Source organism: Megalops cyprinoides, chromosome 2, assembly GCF_013368585.1.
Source record: "Megalops cyprinoides isolate fMegCyp1 chromosome 2, fMegCyp1.pri, whole genome shotgun sequence".
NCBI classification, from domain to species: Eukaryota; Metazoa; Chordata; class Actinopteri; order Elopiformes; family Megalopidae; genus Megalops; species Megalops cyprinoides.
In genome coordinates this window covers 44,470,552-44,491,366 of record NC_050584.1, presented here as the reverse complement: position 1 = coordinate 44,491,366, position 20,815 = coordinate 44,470,552, and the positions used below count along the sequence as shown (strand labels likewise).

At 41.9% G+C, this 20,815-nt stretch overlaps 1 protein-coding gene across 4 annotated transcripts in view; it reads right to left on the bottom strand.

Moving 5' to 3' along the window:
- Positions 1-20,815, bottom strand: part of LOC118772890 (cAMP-specific 3',5'-cyclic phosphodiesterase 4D-like) — a 105,595-nt gene that overhangs the window by 28,562 nt on the left and 56,218 nt on the right. The window contains exon 1 of one of the 4 annotated variants that reach the window (XM_036521546.1): positions 6,458-6,814. The exons of the other annotated variants lie outside the window; for them this stretch is intronic. Within the exon in view, the coding sequence (XP_036377439.1) occupies positions 6,458-6,585 (128 nt within the window). The 5' untranslated portion in view covers positions 6,586-6,814. Of the gene's footprint in view, positions 1-6,457; positions 6,815-20,815 lie in introns of those variants that run through there. 4 annotated transcript variants of the gene reach the window in all.

The following is a 20,815-nucleotide window of genomic DNA, read 5'->3' as shown; positions in this document are numbered from 1 at the left end:
ATATCACTAAAAACCACTCTTGAGGAGCATCCTACACCAGCTTGCAGTCATCCTCATTGAATGAGGTCCAAGGAACAGGAATTTCCAGCACAGCATCATCCGTGCATTATTGTTTTGTCCAATGTAAACCTAGCAACAAAAAGTGAACCAAACTGCAGTTTAAATATTTGATTCCTCCACGCATCACTACAGCCTTATTTTAAACTAGTTCATAAATAGTTTTATTTCAATTACAACTAACTAATTGTTTCAAAATTAAAAAAAGGACTTTCCAGTTTTTTGTAATCAATATTTCTGGAACATGTACATTTTTCACTGATCCACATTTATAAACAAATAGTATTCTTTGTAATTTACATTTGTCTGCAAATAGAATGAACAGCTTTTATTTTCAATGCTTCTGTACTTGGCCAGTGGACATTTTTAGTTGTGAACAGAGCAAATACACAGCACTGTGGTTTCCTGTGCTGGGTGGGAAGTCTGGGACCAGAGGTTAAAGCCACAGACAGACCTCTTATGAATCTGCTTACGCCGTTAACAGCCAAATGGCATCATCTGCCGCTCTCCCTTATTCCTTATCAGAAGTATGTAGACAGTGTACAAACCTGCATGAATCAGCAGCGTTTATGCTGGAACTAAAGCGATAATTTGAAGTTCTATGAAATTATCAAGCAGTGCAACACTGGTGGTCTTGTAATGATGGATGGATGCGCACACACACATACATGCATTAACCCACAGACGAGGAGCCTGTCTATTTAAGTGGCACTGTTCCAGAGCATGTGTATCAAATGAGGCCACCCTGCTTCTAGAATGTCACTGCTGCCGCATTCCAGAACACTGAACTATCAATCCTAGCTGTCTGTGTGACGTCAGAACTGCCTGCTGCTCAGTCTGGAAAAGACAGATAAGCTGCTGTCAGGCAGTGAGGGCCCTGTGCTGGTCTAACCACAGAGTGAGCACTGCCAACAGCCAGTGCTGGATACTGGCAGAGAGAGAGATTCTCCTTACAGAACACTTCTTCTGCAGAATACGACTGACTCAGACACTGTGACACATTCTTCGCTGAGCGCTCTGTCACATCAACTCACTTCGCCTCAACTCCCTTACTGCCGGAGTCTGCCAGGACAGCCCGGAGAGGAAGAGCAGATCCTGTCCACATAAACACATCATAACCACAAAACAGAACATAGATAAAGAGGGATCCTGGCACTGGCAGCAATGCTTTCCTTTTCTTGAATTGAAACCATACAAGAGGAATTAAGATGCAAGTATCTGTCTGCTTTTATTTTTACCTGCTGCAGCCTCCCTCGCAAATATGTCAGAGCAACAATCAGACGGCCCCTCTGTTACAGGAATATCATCCCAGCGCACATGTGGCTCTTGCTCGTTGTCCATGATGTTGCTGTGCTTATGCTGATAATACTGCAGTCTTCTCCCTCCTCTTGAGCCTCACAGTTCACGTGAATGCACGTCAAGAGTGGCTGGTAGAAGAAAGGGACATACAGTCCAGAAGGACTATGTAAACAGTCCACATCTGAGAAACAGTGGGAGGGGGACTGTGCTGCGCTGTACCACACATGTAACGCACTTTACACACATAGGAAGTATTCTGCTGTTGATTAGAGGAGTGTCAGCCATCATCACTCACATAACCTCCTTTGTTATAAACACAATGCACCTCACTGCATACAGGTTGGAGCTGTCTGGACCTCCCTGCTATGCCTGAATGCTAAAGAAATAGCTGTACATTTCACTGCCCACTTTAAAACAGGGAGTGCTGCTGGCTGCTGATGGTGATGATTGGTAGTATGTAAGGGAAATAAAATTTGGCAGAGGGAGAGGCGGCCAAGGCCGTAATCTTTGCCTCCTCATCAAAAGCCCTCCTAGAAAAACAACGATGGGGAATAGAGGTGGACATATTTTATTCGGCGGGGCCGCAATCTCTTCGCTGCGAATGAGTGAGCCTGCGTGCAGCTGGCGACTGACGTCAAGCCTGCGTGCAAGAGCCTTCCCCAGCGCCGCAGCGGCAGCAGCCTGCCTCTGCGCCTTCGCGTGGGGCTGTTTGTTTGGAGATGTCGCAGTTCACGTCTGGAGATACAGCCTTATAGACCGATAACACATGAAGGTTCAGCCTCTCTCCTGTCCTGCCTGCTGGTTTCACAAACTTATATGTTATTATTTGGCAGATAAGGCAGCAGGATTAAACACCTCCCTTTGCACATAGACAATAGTAAAAGGGACATATTCAAGAAAAGCATCAGGTAAAGGCAAACTTTCCACCCTCCCGAGTGATTTTGACAACTATGGGCAGTAATGAGCTTTCGAATGACGTCGCAAATTGTTGTGTGTTTAAGCCACACAATTAAGCTGGGGATGGCTGTGAAGAACATGGAGTTCTGCTGAAAGTAATTTGAAGCACTGACAGCACCTTTCAAAACAAAAGAATAAGACAAAGTGGCTCTGATATAACACACACACACACACACACACCTGTGAGTAGCCCTCACCCCCAGCCCATCCCCCCCGAGAGGACAGTGATCGTCCGCTCACAGCCGCACGCTCTCAGCCATCTGCCTGTGGAGCCTGATTAGGGTGACAGCAGAGGAGTTCTTTATTTGGATCCCGCATTGATCACGATCGAACACCCTATACCATTCATTGACTGCCGCAATTAAACAGCGAAGCAGCTGGGCATAGAGCCTCAATCTGAGGAGCACGGGCAAAGAGACTGCCTGTTTTTCCTCTCTGCAAAACAACAAGGGGAGGAGGAGAGAGAGCACGGAGCAAGAGTGCTAAAATAGGGCTCATGGTTTAATAGGTACATTTCAATGAGTAAGTGATTAAGGCCCGGGGAAAAGCAAGTTATTCCACTTCCTCTCTAGGTAAGCAATTAGAACCTGAAGAGCAATGGAAGGCAGGCTGCGTTGCTCACTCTCGGTATAATGCTCCTTAGTCTTCTCTCCTCCCTCTTGTCACCCCCACCCCAAAATAACAGAGAAATGGCTGAAAACTAATGCAGGTCTAGGCTACAAGGCAATGAGAGAGAGAGAGAGAGAGAGAGAGAGAACCAAGTACTGAGCTGGTGGGTAATTCAGAGAAGACATAACATGTAGTCATACACATAAGTGCGCCCATGTCTATAGAGAAACACATATGATTGACCACAAGTCCCCTGTCATTGATCACAGTTTTTTTTTTCAATTCTGCTGTTTCAGAGAAATAGACAGATGTAAAGATGTTTTAGAATTTATTTGAAGAGACTAATTTACTTGTAGTTGATGAGAAATATTCTGAGGAGGAGTACAACGTACAATTAGACAACATCTTTCAGTAGAGCACAAAGTTTGTGTTTGGTTGTCATAGAGATTAGGTATGCCTTATAAAATGAGTGCTCTTTGGAGAAGCAATGACATGGTTTAGCAGTTGTGAGAACAATTGATCTCTGTGAAATTACACCCAGACATCTTTGGCCACATCATCCAGTTTCTTTTTGTTTTATGTACAAGTGACTGACCTCGTGCATTTATCCTGAAGTGATGCCAATTAATCAAACTATTCCTCTTCATAATTATCTCATCAAGCCAGAGGCCAACAGGATATTCAGCAAACTGCCACTGATGTTAACCTTTATTTTTTCATTCTTTCATTCTCCCATAACATGGGTCTAATGCTTATGTAAGCGCTCCACTATATTTAATCTTAATGATATATAAAAACAAAACAAAAAAAAAATATCATCAAATGTATGTGATTTTTAAAATGTTTTTGAAAATTCATCATGCTTATGTGATTTTTAAAACATATTTCATTTACTAAACTGTAATTCTCAAACATTCTGTATGCTTAAACGAGTGTTGCAGCAATGCTGGCCGGTAGCAGCGCTGCGCTTGAGTTTGACCCAGACTGATGGCACTCTCTGTGGCACTCAGTCTCTGTGCCAAGCCTCACTTTAACTCTGCTACTCCACACGCGCTCATGAGGAATTCCACAGCTGCCCTGTGACAAACACATGCGGACCATATCACCACTAACACTAACACTGCCGCTCAACCAGCCCACTTGCTTCCATTAATAACACACTTTTAGGAAGCACAGTTTTTTTTTTTTTTTTAATACACGATTTATGCATCTACTCATAGTTTCCAGCCTCATTTTCAATTTCCTCAGCAGTGACAAAGCAGCGGGATCACTTCAAGAGGCTGCCCAGATGAAAAAAAATATGTTGAGCTGAATCACGCTCATTTGGCGGCTCTGTGACGTGGGCTGCCGCCCGGCCCTCCAAGCCCCATCACAGATCCCATTTAATTCATCATCAACAGGACACAACGTGAATCAACATGCTCCGTCACATTAGAAATATACAAGATCCTCACCTGCACGAAAAGCAAAGACCATAAACATGGAGTTTAAGTGGAGACATCCAAGTAAGGCACATATATGTATGTGACAACCTCTGTGGTCATCTGTCGTTTTAAAATAATGCTGAACATATTGGACAGGTTTGGATATTAGCTGAAGGAGAGTTGTAATTGTACAAGTGATAATATACTTGTAATTACAACATATATAATGATCTAGAGACTTGATCCATAAACAGGGATAGTAGGGCTCTGAAGAACAGTGTTTTAAAGCTGGTCTTAAATCTGGTCTTAAATCATTATAATTGCCCTACTTTTACGTTACCCAATCCTTTTATGGTCATAAACATTTTTATTGATTACTCCTCAGCCCTGGTCCTTACCATTATGCCACACTGCTGCGTGATGTATTGAGATATACAAAATTATGGTTATATTGAATCATGCTCTGTGAAACAGTGATGTCGTACGCTCTACAACAGATATGCTAGCCATTATCCTGAAAATGCAAGGCAACATAATCTTTGTATGATTAATTTATAATAGTTGTCACACAGTGTTATTTTAAATGACCATTCAAGAAAATCTGTCGTCAAGGACAAGTCACAAGTAAATCAAGAACAGTGCAAATCTGGTGTATTTGTCAGTACTACTATTAGTGAAAACCAAAGTGGTAGTAGTAGAAATACTAAATATTAAAATCTCATAACAAACAATTCTATTCAATTATTTAATCAATATGTTAAATGTTACTTTAATGTTAATAAACATTAGGAGCAGTAAGTCATACGAATGTTAACAAATGCATGATACAAAATGAAACATGGGAAAATGTCTTTTTTGTCAAAGGCAGTGGAATTCCAGTTGGAAATTTACCCCTTTGTGGCTCATCGTATCTGAATTTGGTAAAATCCCACATCCAATGGGGCTGCTAAATTGATCAGATTGATATTTTTCCACTCCACCTGTCCAATGGAAGTCTACTGAAGACCACAGACAGTGCTCAGTATGTCTCTGGATGTCCTCCCCTTGTAGAACTGAGGACTGACAAGGTGAAGAGATTGGGCAAAAAGAGGGGAGGGCCTTCCAAGAGCATTTACAGAAACCCTAGGTATAATATAAGCTCCAGGGTTCCATTTCCCCTGCACCTCTTAAATCACTTCAGGTCATCCCTTTATTTTTTTCATGTGTCCAACAGTTTATACACATATAATCTACCAGGGCATCTAATGGTGTTTACTGTTTATTTTTGCATTTTGTTATCTTTTGTAGCATTCACATCAATCCAGAGCCACCCCATAGCATAAATTCTTATGAACTGGAGGGTTCACTTAAGTCCTTAAGTGCTTACGGTTGTGACACACAATGTCTGCAACTGTGTTCCCCTCTCTACTCTTAAACCATTTCAGCAGAATTTTTCCCCCACATTCTTCTTTTAATACAAGAGTAAGCAGAGTTCCATTCAAAATGTCAGATTACTCATATTTCCTCTCTAATTCTGTCCACGAACAGGAGCAGAGCAACTTATGTACACAAGTGTCCTTGTGGGAGATACTATAATGGTCCCTTTCAGTCATTGCCATCTGCTGGGGTCTACTGTGGGTTCTGTGTGCTGCATGACAAAGTATAAAGGACAAGAGTGGGGGGGAGAAAAAAGCCCCAAAACCAGAACTCCACAGAATGTCCCGTTACGAAAACAGAGCAGTCCCCACTTCACCTGCGTAGCGCAGCAATGTGTTTGCAATTAGGTGAAACCTTAGGCCAAACTCAAGGCTCGACCCACCCGACTGCACAGCACAGCCACTGCTACAGCCTGACGGTTTCTTCCTGTGTGGTGTTCTGCAACCACAAGCTGAGCCAACCAGGACGAAAAAAGAACCCGCCACCTACAGCATGCTGGCACCGTGATGCCATCCTCAGAAAGTCACAACATGGCTGAGCAAAATAGGTATCTAACAATCTCCTCTCAGAATCACTGCTCCCACCCCGGAAATTGCTGAGACAAGTAAGCATTACATGTGTGTAGCAGGGCACACTGCATATTCAAAGCATTACAGTGCGTATGTGAATAGAGAAAATACAGAGAAATGTGTTACCGCCTGCGCTTCTGCACGATGTCGATGGGCCGGTTGACCGCACATGGGGATCCACAGATGTTCCCATTCCTCACTTTGAATGCCCGGTCGGCAGGGGGGAAAAATGCACAGTTTGTCGGCAAACTCATACTTCCCCCTGTCTTTTCTGTCTCACTCTCTCCTTCTCGCTTCACCCCCTTTCCTCCGTCTCGGCAGGACTGGGGACACTACCGTGTGCCTGTCTTCTTCCTTTCACGCGACCCTGGCTTCCTCAGGTTAAACCTGGTTCCCATAGCCGCTCTGACAAATGTTATGTCAAAAAGAACGAAGGAAGAAGTAGCAGTATTGGCACCAATAATAGTATGCTTCTGAGAGTTTCACTCAAGCTGTGAAGAAGATTCTCCTTATTTTTCTCTTTCATTCCTCTTCTCTGAAAAGCAAATCAAATCCTCCTCCTGCGGATCCCATTTCTCAAATAATCACATTTTTTCTTCAGAGTGTCATCTTTTGGGCTATTTGTGTAGGTAAGATTTCTTTCCATGGGGAGCCTGTCATCCGCCGCATGCTTCGCGCACACCCCAGCAGGAGCGCATAGTACTGTTTTCAAAATCTTGAGGAAAGTGTCTGGATTTGTCCGAGAGGGGGAAAAAATGAAAAATAAAGACACGTTACCTTGGTTTTCTGTCTTCCATTCCAATGTGCCCTGTTTTCACCGTCTTTTTGCAGTTATCCATGGTTTCATTCTTCTTCCAACTCTCAAACTCACACACGCTCCTTTCTCTCCCTCCCTCTCTCTCTCTCCCTCCCTCATTTGCTCACTGCCTTCCTCTCTGCTCCTCGTTGCTCAACTCCCCCCAGCCCCGACTCCCTCTGACAGCTGAAGTCATGTAAGAGCAGAGACTCTCTCCCGCACACCCAGACACACAGGCCCAGCACTGTGTGTGTGCGTGTGCGTGTGCATGTGCGTGAACAAGTGCCAATTTAACTGTGAGGTCACAGCTCTGTAAAGGGGTGGGCTCAGAGGCAGCATGGCTCCAGCCTTCTCAGACTCTCCAGTGTTAACCCTTTACTGCAATGCCTTGACACTGATACTCTTCACATCCCTCACACACACACCCATAGCCAGCAACCACACATAAAGGGAACCCCGCTTTTTTTGACATGCTAATTCAATGAATTCAGTGAGGCATGAGGAATGCACATTCAGAGCACTTTTAAGCTGTTGGCTCTAGAATCATTTGTACTTTTCCTTTGATCTTGTAGATCAAAATGAGGACTGAGAGCAATCAACAAAATACCCCTTCCCTCTATAAGACTTGTTCTTCTTTTGTACAGTCTTGTGGCATCACTTTGGCTTACCACTGTTAGTGATTTTTGAGAATGAAAAATAAAGTGAATAAGAGGGTCATAGTAACATTAGGCAACAATGAGAAACAGAAACAGGAAGATCTTTGCCATCTTTCATGAAGACGGTATGAGGGCAGTGTGACGCCTAAGGAGGGGGGGGTGTGGAAACAGAAGGGGCTCCTGCATTTTTTTTTTCCTTGTTCATTCATTCTATTGTCTCCCTCAACCTGGAAGGTTTGCAGACCTGAGACAGTGGTGGGGTTAACCCTACAGGCACCTGCGTAGCTGAGGCTGATTGCTAATCAGGCCTGGTGTTGCTCATTGTCTTTGTCAAGCCTGGTTATAAAGAAAGCCAGCAGCGCCAGTGGGAATGGAAAAAGCCCTGGATGCTGTCTTTTTCTCTCTGTGGTATGAACCCTTTGGTGACATTACATTGTCTTAATTATTATTTTTTTTAATTTAGTTTTATTTTGTTTTTGTTTGCCTTACATCTCATTACATTATAGTCATTTAGCAGATGAGCACCTTACATAGGCTAAAATTTTGTCCACTTATACAGCTGGATATTTACTGAGGAAATTCTGGTTTAGGTACCTTGCCCATGGGTACAGCAGGAGTGCCCAAGTGGAGAATCGAACTGGCAACCTTTGGGTGACAAGCCCTGCTCCTTATCACTATGGCACACTTGCCGTAACCCCAGAATGGGTGTAATAAGTAGCCACTGGCCACCTCTGCCACATGCAGTAAGTGTGCTTTAGATTAAATATACTACAAGTACAATTATATTGTTTACAAACCTTTGATGAACAGACAGCCTAACTAATGTCAAATTCATGCCATTTATTATTGTGGATAACACACAGCTGAGCAGCAAACAAACACAAATAGTGGCAACATCAGGAAGGTTTACCAACAATCATACTGGCAATTCACAGGGTGGCAGAGCATCTATTTGGTCAATGAAAGTGGAATGTGGCTGCGCTCCAATGCATCCTATTGTATGTATGATGTACAGGATTTTTGAAGAAACCAGAGAGCGCAGCTCAATGTGTTCTCATTAAACCAAAACCACTAAGCAAGGAAATAAATACAGAATGCCTGCTACCTGCATCTGGTCATTGAACCCTACCAACAGATCCGGACACACATGCAAATTCACTAACCCGAGAGCGGACTTTCACTTCAACGTCACCAGTGAGAACCTGCTCCGATGAGATCAGGAGGCTTTTCTAAATATTTACTCAATGGGGGTGAGGATCCCATCCACGTCTGGAGAAGACAGGGAAAAGGGGGATTATTTTCCAATTAGCATGAGGGTGGGAGGCCATCCGTACAGTGCCACTGAGGTAAGCGCGAGTGGGCGGTCGAGCGATTCCTGGAAGTCGGTTTGGAAGGGATCAGAAATCATGAATGCAATTCTCCCACGCATATCCCGTTTAAGATATGGGGTGCTTCTGACCAAACCGGCGTCCGGTGCCAGAGCTTGTGGGATTCACTTTTCAGAGGAAAAGAAAGAGGAATGTCAAGATTAGTGCTTCTCACTCCCAAATGCAATTGAAATGTAAACTATACCTTTTAATTATAAGAGCTGTTTACATTTTGTCTACATCTTTGGATATCCGGACATGTGAAACTACTCGAGAAACTACTTGAGTATTCCATTCTGTAAATGACTATTAGAGGTGCAACTGATAAAATTAAGTGTGTGTATAATAAAAGATATCAAATAAAATATGTATGTGTGTGTCTGTATATTATAAATACACACACACACACACACACACACACACATTTAACCTGTCACTAAATGTTTTTTAATGCACCAAAATAGCAAATTAGAAGAATAAATAAAAAGAAGGCATCTGGAAGAAAGGCAAAGATGACAGGGTGACATAAACTGATGTTTATGCTCCTCCTCTGGTCATGTCTTGTACTACACTCCTGACACATAGAAGGAGGCCCTTTAAGTACACAAGCAGAGGCCAGCAACAGTAATACTGTACTTGCCATGACCAAGGTGTAAAGCACAACCCAGTCTGCACTTAAGACATATACTGTTTTTTCTGAGCCTGCAGTAGTCTAAATCCAAGCAGAAAGTTGTCTTTGGAGAGCAGCTCTTCAGACATGGACCACAGTTCAGATCACATTATATACTTTCTCATATTTCTCATAGACATCCTGCAAACTGTTTTAGACAGCAGGTATGCAAACCAGGGATTACATCTGTCATACACAAGTTTCCTTTCACTAATTCACAGTAGTATAGTATGTCACTGTAGACTTCAGCACAGACAGGCAAAGCCTCACTGAATGAATAAAGGTATTTAAAAAGTCAACATCCTGCCAAGCCCTCACAGTACAGTCTCAATGCTAGAGGAACTGTCCCTTCCTACACAGAGCACAATCTGAGCCCTTTTAGAACTTGTGTGTACACTAAACAGAAAATTTTCTTTCATGTCATTAGAATCTTGTAATTAGAACTCATAGTAATTTATTTCCAATGACTAAAAGGCACCTAATACTCTGCAATAATGGACATTTTTTCTCAACAGCAATGCAACCTGTAACCAGTTATCTTCATTTAATTTGCATATTCCGTTACTACTCGTGAAAACATGTCAAAAGAAACTGTTATATCTGTCACACATTCAAAACGCATTTACTCTGGTTGCACTTTTTTGCTTTTGTTCTGTTGGGAATGGAGTATTACAGTCTATGGAGCCATAGTCTTCAAAAAACCCACAATGCAATGGTATTACTGATGTCATGAGAATCTACTCCAAGTCAGCATTATAATTCCGTTGTAGTCTAGCAACACGCTTTACGGTCAATTACTCCCTGCAAGCAAGGCAACGGCTGACTCCCCATGTGCAGGACACGAAAATTAGTCCACTCTGGACTGTGGAAACATCGGAAATATGATTGAATTGACATGGCTCAAAATTTGGATCAAGTTTTAAAAACCATAACGGCATATGAAAAACAGCTAAGTCAAATCTAACGGCGTCTCTTTATCAAATAAATTTAAAATAACAGTCAAAAGAGCAAAAATACAGCTGTTTTTTGTCTTGAATTTTGGTTCAATTAAAAGCAAAAGACACCAGTTTACCCTTTGCTGCACTGCTCTGTTAAATAAGTTAACCAAACTTTCCACATCTGTTTCCCAGTCCTGACACAGCTTGCACTTTGCCAAACCCCCACCCCTGTAGGTCTGAGCTCAGCATGGTGTAAGCCTTAGTTCTGAAGAGGTGAAAAAGGCTACATCATGTGAAGTGTATCAAGGAGTTCTCTCCCATTGCCAGCTGCTAAACTTAAACCTTCTCCTGGTCAACAAACAAAGTGCACCTTCCATTTGGCCTTTGGCGTACTTTCGGACACGTGACTACCACAACCTTGGACATCTCCATCCATGCCCTTGACCCTTCAATTCAGCACAGGAAGTAGGGGACGTCACTTACTGCGTGGGTGTCTGATTTTATAAAGGAGAGGAAGTCATATGGCTGACTGTGCAATGCAGATACAAAGCTTACCTCCCTCCACAAGTAGTTTCACATGCTTGCAGAAGTTCTGAACATCCAATCACTGTAGAGTGGTTGTAACATTTTGTGGTCAATACCACTCATGGTAGTGGTCCATAACACTGGCTACCCAGTTAGCCAATTAAGTCTTCTGAAACACTTTTCAACTTATCCAGGACAGTTCTGTCAGCTCTATCACTCTACCAGGCCCTGTCTAGAATACCCAAGGCTGTGTGGATTAGCATCCCACATTTTAAATGCATGTAATAGCAATACTAGTCTCTGTGCCTCAAAAATCAATAACTTGCCTTAACCTTTGGTGCCTGAGTGTCTTTAACCTTATTCAGAGGCAGGCATGTTTTTTGCAGCTGCATTTTTTTTTACATTTTAAGATTTCTGCATAACCAAAATAATATCTGGCAAAAGCAATAAAGGCACACAACCCCACAAAAGTGTGGGAATTTTTCATCATGTAATTTCACTTTGCAGTGCTCCTGCAATAGCGAGACAGAAAGTACTGCATACAGCGCAGCTCAGCTTCGACTGCAAGCTTCAGCTTCTGTTTCTCTGCCTCGGCATTCTTAGTGTGTGTCAGCTGCACCGTGCGGTAAAGTCAAACAAAACAAAAATATACCAGAAAAGATCTGGTATTTCTTTCACTAATATTTGTCTTGCACACTCTAATCTGAGTCTGATAGCAATGCAGATTTTTTTTGCTGAGTTTATAAACTGACAAACTAGATAATGGAGTGTTTATGTCAACATCTTTTTCCTTGTTTCTGGTACTAGCCTGATATGAAACGCCTGGTATTGGAACAATGACAGATGTTTCACATGGAGATGTGAAAAACAAGGCTCAGGTGCTTGAACTGCACATAATAGTGTGACTTACTAAACACTACACTTCTCACCTCTTAGGGCCACAGTAAAGCAGCGCTTACAGCTCCGTCACAATCACACACCCAGACTCTGCCTGAACCTATTCTTTACAATTTTTATTAATGTGGATATTTATCCATGAGAACACCAATTGGAGCACTTGCACCTCGATGCAATGCTTTTCCATGAACAAAACTGAAGAGAGTAATTTTTTTGTCAATCCAATAAATCTGTGCAAAGTAACTGATATCACCTATATTACTAATGCTCTGAGCTCTGACGCATATTATTGTCATGACTTGCAAAGGAGGCACTGTATAATATTGAACTTAGAGAAAAACTGGGGGTAATTACATGAAAACTAAACCTTAGAAACCATGGAAAGTTATCTGAATTGCACATCCCTAAGTTAGGTGTCACATTTAGTTGCTAAAAGTAAAAAATAAGTAAAATGCTTTTTCTTTAACTAGCATACTAAAACCCCTCCTTCTAAACTGCAGTAAACAGTCTCATGTGTTGTTCTAAATTCAGCACCCCTTATATGGTCAGCTGATATGCTGCACAACTTCTATTCAGTGCAATAATAAACTGCTTTTTCAATGAGCAATTCAATTATACTGATTGATTGGTGCTTTAAGCAAAAATGATGAGCAAAAGCCCCAGCAACCTAAAAGATCTCAGGAGAGCTCTACAACAAGGCCGTGTCTGAAGAATGAGATCCCGGGCCTAAAGTTCACACATGTGAGGCATTATTGTCGTCCTCTCCTAACAGCGAAAGTAAACACATGTTCCCACCCCCCTCCTGTTCTCTACATTACAGCGGTATGAATTTCTTCCCTACACGCAATCCTCACACATCACTGGCTGCAGGCCAGAGGATGGTTGAGGACTGCCAGACTATAATGTTTGGGCCTGCTTTGTTTCTCTGTGTGCTTGCAGTCATGTCTTCAGAAGATGAAGATGACTATGAGCATACGAGTTGTTGGAGAAGGTTAGGAAGCAACTGGGCTGAATTTATCTGAACAATATGATATGAGCCCGATAACAATTTGAAATCAAAACACTTGCTCATGTTTCTGGAGGCAGGAAGTCTCCTAAAGCAGCATAGTATTTACTGGGGTTTAAAAATAAAATAAGTGGTGCAAGGGGTTTTCTTCAACACAATTTCATAAATATACTTTTTCATTGCACTTACATACTCATAACTATAACTATACTTCATAGCTGTACACTTACATACTTACACCTATGAATATAGTACAAGTATACTTTATAGTTGTTCTATAACCTTTACAGTTATTCCATAACCTTTGTTCTTCTTCACACATCACTACATATTATACTACAGTATACATAATAAAATTCACTATGATGAGAGACAGTGAATCTGTCAGAAACTATACAAGTACACCAAAGGATTGATATAAGCGTTTACTACAACACTTTCAGCAGCCTTGGACATTGGATATTTTGGTTTGACAAATTTATACAATGCTGAAAACACCCTTTTAGGGGACTCCAATGGTCTATATTTGCCTGATGAAGGGAAGGAGACAGCCACAAACACCACCAAGCAGCCTGCTGGGGTTGGATTCTCATTATCATTAATCAGTGAGGATTCATTGGAAAATAATTTGCAAGAGATGACACTGTCGTTGACAGAATGACACAGAGAGGTTTACTGTTAGAACTTGTCCTTCGCTGTCATCGCAGATGAACTAAAATAGAATTGCCCTGTCTGCAATTACACTCAAGCAATCAGTCCAGTGTAGAGGCTACTGCAAAAAATACCAGAATGTCACTGCAGGTAAGACTGGTGTACATTAAAAAAAGCTATAAGAAACAAAAAGTGGAAGAATAAATCTCAGGGGATACGCTTTGAATGCATTCATGATGCTGGGAAAAGAAACTGACATGACTTAGATAATTATTATTATATAAAAAATATATTAATATTTTTATAATATTAAATATATTATTAAAAAAAAAACTGGATCACAGTCAGAGTTATGAAAGGAAAAAAGGGGTATGGGAGGGGCTCCATTCCCACTGCCACAGTACTGCATGACATCAGGAGCATATAACAAATCCCAATTTCGAACACGACGTGTCTGAGAAGACTGCTGTTCGTGAAAAAGATGCATGACAGTTTGCCAAGAATGTGCCTTGTTTCCATGCCACATCCCATCCCACTGGGTAACCATATCCAGAGATAACTGCTCCCCGGCATGCAGTGTCACAGCACTTCATCATGCATCTCGGCGTGACCCCACTGCTCGAGCCCTGCTAGGCTGAGTAATGTGCTGGCCACACACCCTGGCATTCACACAGAACAGATGCCAGGACATCAATTCGCAAGGGCTATGGAACTCTACAGGAAGCGCAAGTCTATCGAGTCCACTTGGTTTCTAAGGGTTCCACCTCACTTTTCTGTTTGCTTAGCAGACTCCCTTGCCTACGGCAACCTACACAGCTTACATTTCACAAAATTCTTTTACACTGCTGCATAATTACACTGGCTGAAGCAATACCTATATATAAGAGCAAGATCAGAAAAATCTGGATAAACTGCACTGCAGGACATTATAAAGACACAACTTACTCTTTCTTGTCATGCCATTTTCATTTTTTTTTTGTCCCTCCTGCCCAGCAAGAGTCTTAGAATCTTAGCTTAGGTTCTTGCACCCCCTTGTGGAAATTCAGAATGTGCAATAATTTAGTAAGTATGATACTATGACAGCAGGGGTGCAACGGACCACAAAACACACGGTTTAGATCGGACCACGGTTTTTGAGTCACGGATCGGATCATTTTTCGGATCAGCAAAAAAAGAAAAAAAAAGGGGGAGACAAATATAACCTTGCTTTCCATTTATTACTTAAAGAACTTAAAGAACACTTAAAGCAAGGAACTTTTGCCCATGGTCTTAAATGAAAACAACATTCAGGATGTCCAATATTTAAATAAAATCTTAAAATAAAATTTTCAATACTCAATTGTTAAATTATAGTGCAATATGAGCGCTTGTTCTGCTGTTCTTCGGCTCCCTATTCACATATATCTACATACTGACATACTGTATACGTATATACATTTTACACTTGATCATTGGACTTAACCGTCAGATAGCTAGCTAACGTTAGTTTCAACTAATTTGAACAGATGAAGCTGGGTGCTAGTTCTTTCATTAAGTTAGCTAGTGATAGCTAGATAGTTAGTGGTATCATCTAGCTAGCAGGTCAATGTCAGTTGCAACTAGTTAATCACTTAGCTAGCTAGCTGGCACAGTTAGACACAAAGATGTTCATACAAAGGTTTGAATAAACTTGCAAACATAAAACTATATCCAGAAAATTATTCATTTATTGCATGACTGTGAATAGTGAGTGAGTGAATGAGTGGGCGATTTCAGACGCAGCCTTCGTCTTCACAACGCTTCTGCTAAGTAAGGTTGCTGGTTTTTAAAATGGCACTTGTATCTTTTCACTGCAACTCGGCATCGAGATTTAGGGAATTATTACTTTAAAAAGTAACAGCGGCAGTAAAACTGTATTTCACACTATTATGGTGGGGGGGGGGGGATCCGTACGGATCACAGATCAACTACAGTCCGTTACACCACTATACGACAGTGTGATACTCAGAATTATTCTATCAATGCAGACAATTGTGTGCAATGCTGCACCTTATTTGTAATAAATAAATAAAATAAATAAACCACAAATGGCATCCCCGTATTTCCTTGAAGTCTTGAAAATGTTTTGAAAATCCATGGTGAGAGTATTGAGAGAGAACCTAATGCACGTTACAGTGGGGAAACTGCAGCAATGGGGAAGCCTGGGCCAACACACACCACACAGGTTTTAAAATCAGGGACTCCAACACTTTTGGGGTTATGCAGGGCTGCCCATTGGTCACTGATACTGACCTTTAAGGTTATCAAGCACTTAAAATAACTCACAGGACACACAAAGTTACCAACTATTTCTATCAAGCACCCCAGATAAAATAAACCCACATGTTCCTGCCACAGGTTATTAAAGTCCTATTATTCTGTTGTGTTTTCATCTTGGTGTGCCTTTTTTGTGCTTGTTTTTCCATGGTTCTCTTGCACTTCTACAGGACACACTAACAGCTCACAGAAAACAGCTTTCATTTTGGCACATTCTAATATTCTTGAATGTAATGGTTATTTTATCTTAGATGTTGGCAGTCACTCACTGCTTATGTAACCCTGCTTGAAACAGGAATCAGTCATAATTTCAGGATTTCCTGATATCCACATTCAGATTGTGAGGTGCACAATATAGCAATTACTGTCAGACCTCAGATTTGTCGCACTACACGATCTTAGCTGTCAAGCAGAAGTACGTCTGAAGTACACGTGCTGAATTTTCCCCAAGTTGCTTGAAACAGATGCACATTTAAAGACAGGAGCAGACAAAAGAAAAGATGCAAACAGCTCTCTGCAACACAGCACAGAGGGAAAGAAGAATCCCTAACTGCCTAGTCCAAGATGAAAACTCTTTGATGTACAGATCATATCCAGCTAGACCTCACGCAGTTGTACAAATAAACTGCCCTAATATACAACACAAACAGCTGATTGTGAGCTGTAAATCGGTCTTTCATCTTGCAAATCTCCCAAGAATGCAGCATGTGAACAAAAGAGAACAAACACTACCTTACACCACCCAGCCAACAGAGGTCACTCAAATAAAAGCATCCTTTTAATTCAAATCATAATAACTCTTTTTTTTTTTTATAAAAATCTTCTGAATATAAAATACAATTTTAAAAAAATCAAGGATGACACTGTTCATATGGAAAAAGGGGACGCTTGAGCAACATACAGCAGATAGTATTGTTTGTTTTGGAATGGAGCCATCGAAATTGATGGCCGTTTGGAGCGATTGGGGAAGTCAGTCATGCTGAAAACACAAAGCTCTGAACTGACGCAAGTGGATGGTGCAGCCACCACGTGAGGCTCTGTGCACTATTCTGGGCAGTTTCATTTATGGGACTTTTGGACACTGATGCTGCTGTCCTGTCATTGTTACCTTAATTGCCATCTCATTTTTCCCCAATACTTATGTTGTGAGTCAGACCTTACTCAAAGGGATTAATCAGGCTATGCTGAAATTTGGAAGGGAAAGAGGGACTCTGACCCAAAGAACAAAGTTAGACTAACACCCCAGTTCAGGGTTTGCTGAATGAGGTGGCATGAGGGATTGTCCAGCAAAAGCCTTGCTAAAATCTCTTCACATATTTGCTTCTTATCTGCACTTTTTGGCAGACTGACCAATAACCAGGCAGTCAAGCCAATCATGTCCTTTGAACTCTCTCCAGTGAATGGCCCATGGAGAGAGTGTGAAATCACCCTCTACAACAGTCTATTCATCTCAGTGTGGTGGCAGGTGTTCTCTTACATTACCCCCATCAGAGTGGCCATTGTGGAGAGAAACATCTGTACATCACTGCAGTACAGGCAGCTGTTTGTCTCGGCCCTGGCAGGAGGAGTGTACTGTTGTTTTTTGTGAGTGAAAAGGCTTCCCTTGTGAGCGGAATGAAACTGTGATAGACTGTGGCAGGCTCATGACGAAAAAGGGTGTGTGTGTGTGAGTGTGTGATTCTGTCTTTGTGCCTGTCTTGATACATGTTTACAGGAATTTCTCGTGAGCTTTTAAAGGCTGAGATCGAGGATCCAAATGAGTGTCTTTGGAAACACCTCGGCCATCCCTTAAGCCTTACACTAACCCTGATAAACCACCTAAACTAGTGCTTTTAATTCAGCACGATTACCAGCTGTACTCCCCTTGTTTCTTCATACTGCAACATTTTAGAATTCTGGGAAACCAAAACATGCCATCTTCAAGGATGGGGATAGAATTTCAACGCTGTGGCAGAATGCTTGGATTACTCTGTAGAGTACAACAAACCTCTGGTCTCATCTGACCGACGGTTTGCTTGGAGGATTCTGCCTTTGATGTTCTCATGTGATTATGACGTTGGTACATCTGTAGGAGGCTGGGTGAAGCCCTGAGGCACGGCGCAGGGTTAATGCTTCAGGAAATGGCATGATGCTCTCAAGCTCCTCAACAAAGAACAGTCACACTGTGTTTAACTTTTTAATCACAAATGACTTTCAGCTCTTGTTTCCAATATATTCCTGAACAGTGAGAACCCACGCAGACAAATAAATTAAAAGCATTTGAAAAATATGAAATGGTCAATGTCTGTTAAACAATCTATAGTGTTTCTAAGTATCATCAAACAATTTTAGAGTTTTGATACTGCACTGGAACCAGAAACCTCCAGTGATAGAGAAAAATAAGACAGCGCCAACCAGGTAAAACTGACTCAGCCACTGAACATTTATGACGTGCACTGACTCTGACTTGTTTGCGAGATGGATACAACTCTGCATATCTAGCCCCACAGAAAGTTCACTTTGCCTAAAATGGAATCATGGCATGTCTAATCATCCTGACTCTGTGGGGCTCCATCGGCCCCCATCCCTGCCCCCCACCATATTGGACATCAGTGGACGCTGGCTTTGCCATCGATCCCATGGCCGTGCCCCCTGGGCAGGATGGTGCCAGCGCTGACAAGCACACAAACACACAGAACAGTCACATCCCACAACCTGCACCACACACACCCTGCATTTCAACATGTCACGTATGCTCACACAAACACAGACACAACAACAAAGCACAGACACACACAGACATACAGACACAACTGCACAGATAAAATGCTTAGATGCAAGAAATAAATGTCTGAGACTGACAGAAAAAATAGCATTACAAATAGAAAAAATAATAGTGTCACAACGACAAGATTTCTATGCAATTTCTGGCATTAAAAATGATAGCATAAAGCATTCGCATTTGCTATCCATTGACTGCATTGGTTGCAGACATACACATACTGTACTATCCATACTTTTTCACTCAACTGCATCACTGAAAAAACAGATTTCTCTTTCATGTTCCTAGTGCACCAAAACACTGCCTGCTGAGCACATGTGTTTGGTTGCTCCCAGGGCCTGATCTGTCAGCTTTTCTTACACATTTGGTGACGACAACTGTCAACAGTAACACCATGGAGACATATTGTGGGGGCCACTTAAATTTGACTAACAAAATTCTCTGCACTGCTATAAATAGTGTGCCACATTCCCTGAAGAGACGGGGCTTTTAAAGGGAGCCAGCTGATCCAAAACTCCAGTGACCGCTTCCAGTGACCAGACATACAGATGCTGGTGGTTTGGAGAAGTGAGGAGTTTCACCAGCATGTTTACATGCCTCAAGTTGTTTACCCACAATCTAAACACTCACATTCAACACACTGGCAGAGGTACAACTTGTGACCCCTTACCTCCGTACAATGTAGGGTCGCCCTACTGTATGAGCAATAATGGAATGTACAGTCAGTAGGGAAAAAGTTGTATTATATGCCTTCAAACAAGCTTTCCTGGACCTTGGGTTAACATGCAAGTGTGAAGCTTAGTAAAATGGAATAAAAAAGTAATTTGCTTATAGATTCAAACATATTCTAACATGCATGAAAAGCTTGATGAATATGAAATACAGCTTGGTCAGAATAGTCCTGACAAAAATGCACACAAGAAAGGTGAAATGTTACATACCCTATGCAAGAGTGCCTTCGAGCAGAACCGTGGTTCAATGGCATACTCTTCCTGGGGAAGCGAGAGTCTTTGTTCATCATATTTATGGCTTACAAGCACACCCGACAGCTGTCAGCAGAATAACAAGTGTGTAGCAGGGTTTAGGCAGCCGATACAGAACGAAAAGCAATGCATCCTTTCCAGTGGTCTCTGCAGCCTGTACCCACTGTGTCTTGGAGGACCAGGAGAGCCCAAGCACAACGCTGGCCAAAAGCAGTGCAGTGCCCCTTCCCAACGGTCTTCCGAAAGCTCTCAGATACTTTCCTCAATCTGTTGTATCAGCACAAAGTGAAACTGTGGTGTTACAATAACCCCAAAGGAAAGCCTGCAAACAGAGGGAGAAAATTTGTTTTCATGCAAATTTTCTGACTCATTTGTCCTCCAGGGTTCTAGTTTTTTTTTACTTTTTAGTATTCTTGGATAATTTAAAAGCAACCTTCCATAGAGGATGTTGTGTGCTAAGTGATGCATTCATTCCATCAAGGAGCTACGGCTTTCTCACGGGCTGTGAGGTGCTGAGGAGTCCATGGATTACAAGTACTGACAAGGCTCACAGTGACCTGGGGAGCCTATCATTCAGTCTCTGGCAGGCAGGGCTAAATTAGTTCTGAGACTGTGGTTTATATCAGCTGGCAGCCAAAATTGGTAGTTACGTCTCAGTTTGTTTTGCTTGGGAGCTGACCAGCAAGCAAGCGTGGTAAACCTGAACTTTTGACTTGCTCATTCCTATTTCAGAGATGCCAAATTCCAGCTTCCTTTCAACGGCATAGTAATGGAGCTAATCCCTCCAAATATGGCTTTTCCAAAGTTGAGATTTCATTCAACTTTCACCTCTTCAGTCCAATGAACACACCGTCTCCTCCTTTCACAAAGGAAAACTAAATCCTCAGACTTGCAACTGTCAACAAGGACAGGAAAGGAAAATGTAAAAAGTTCAAATTC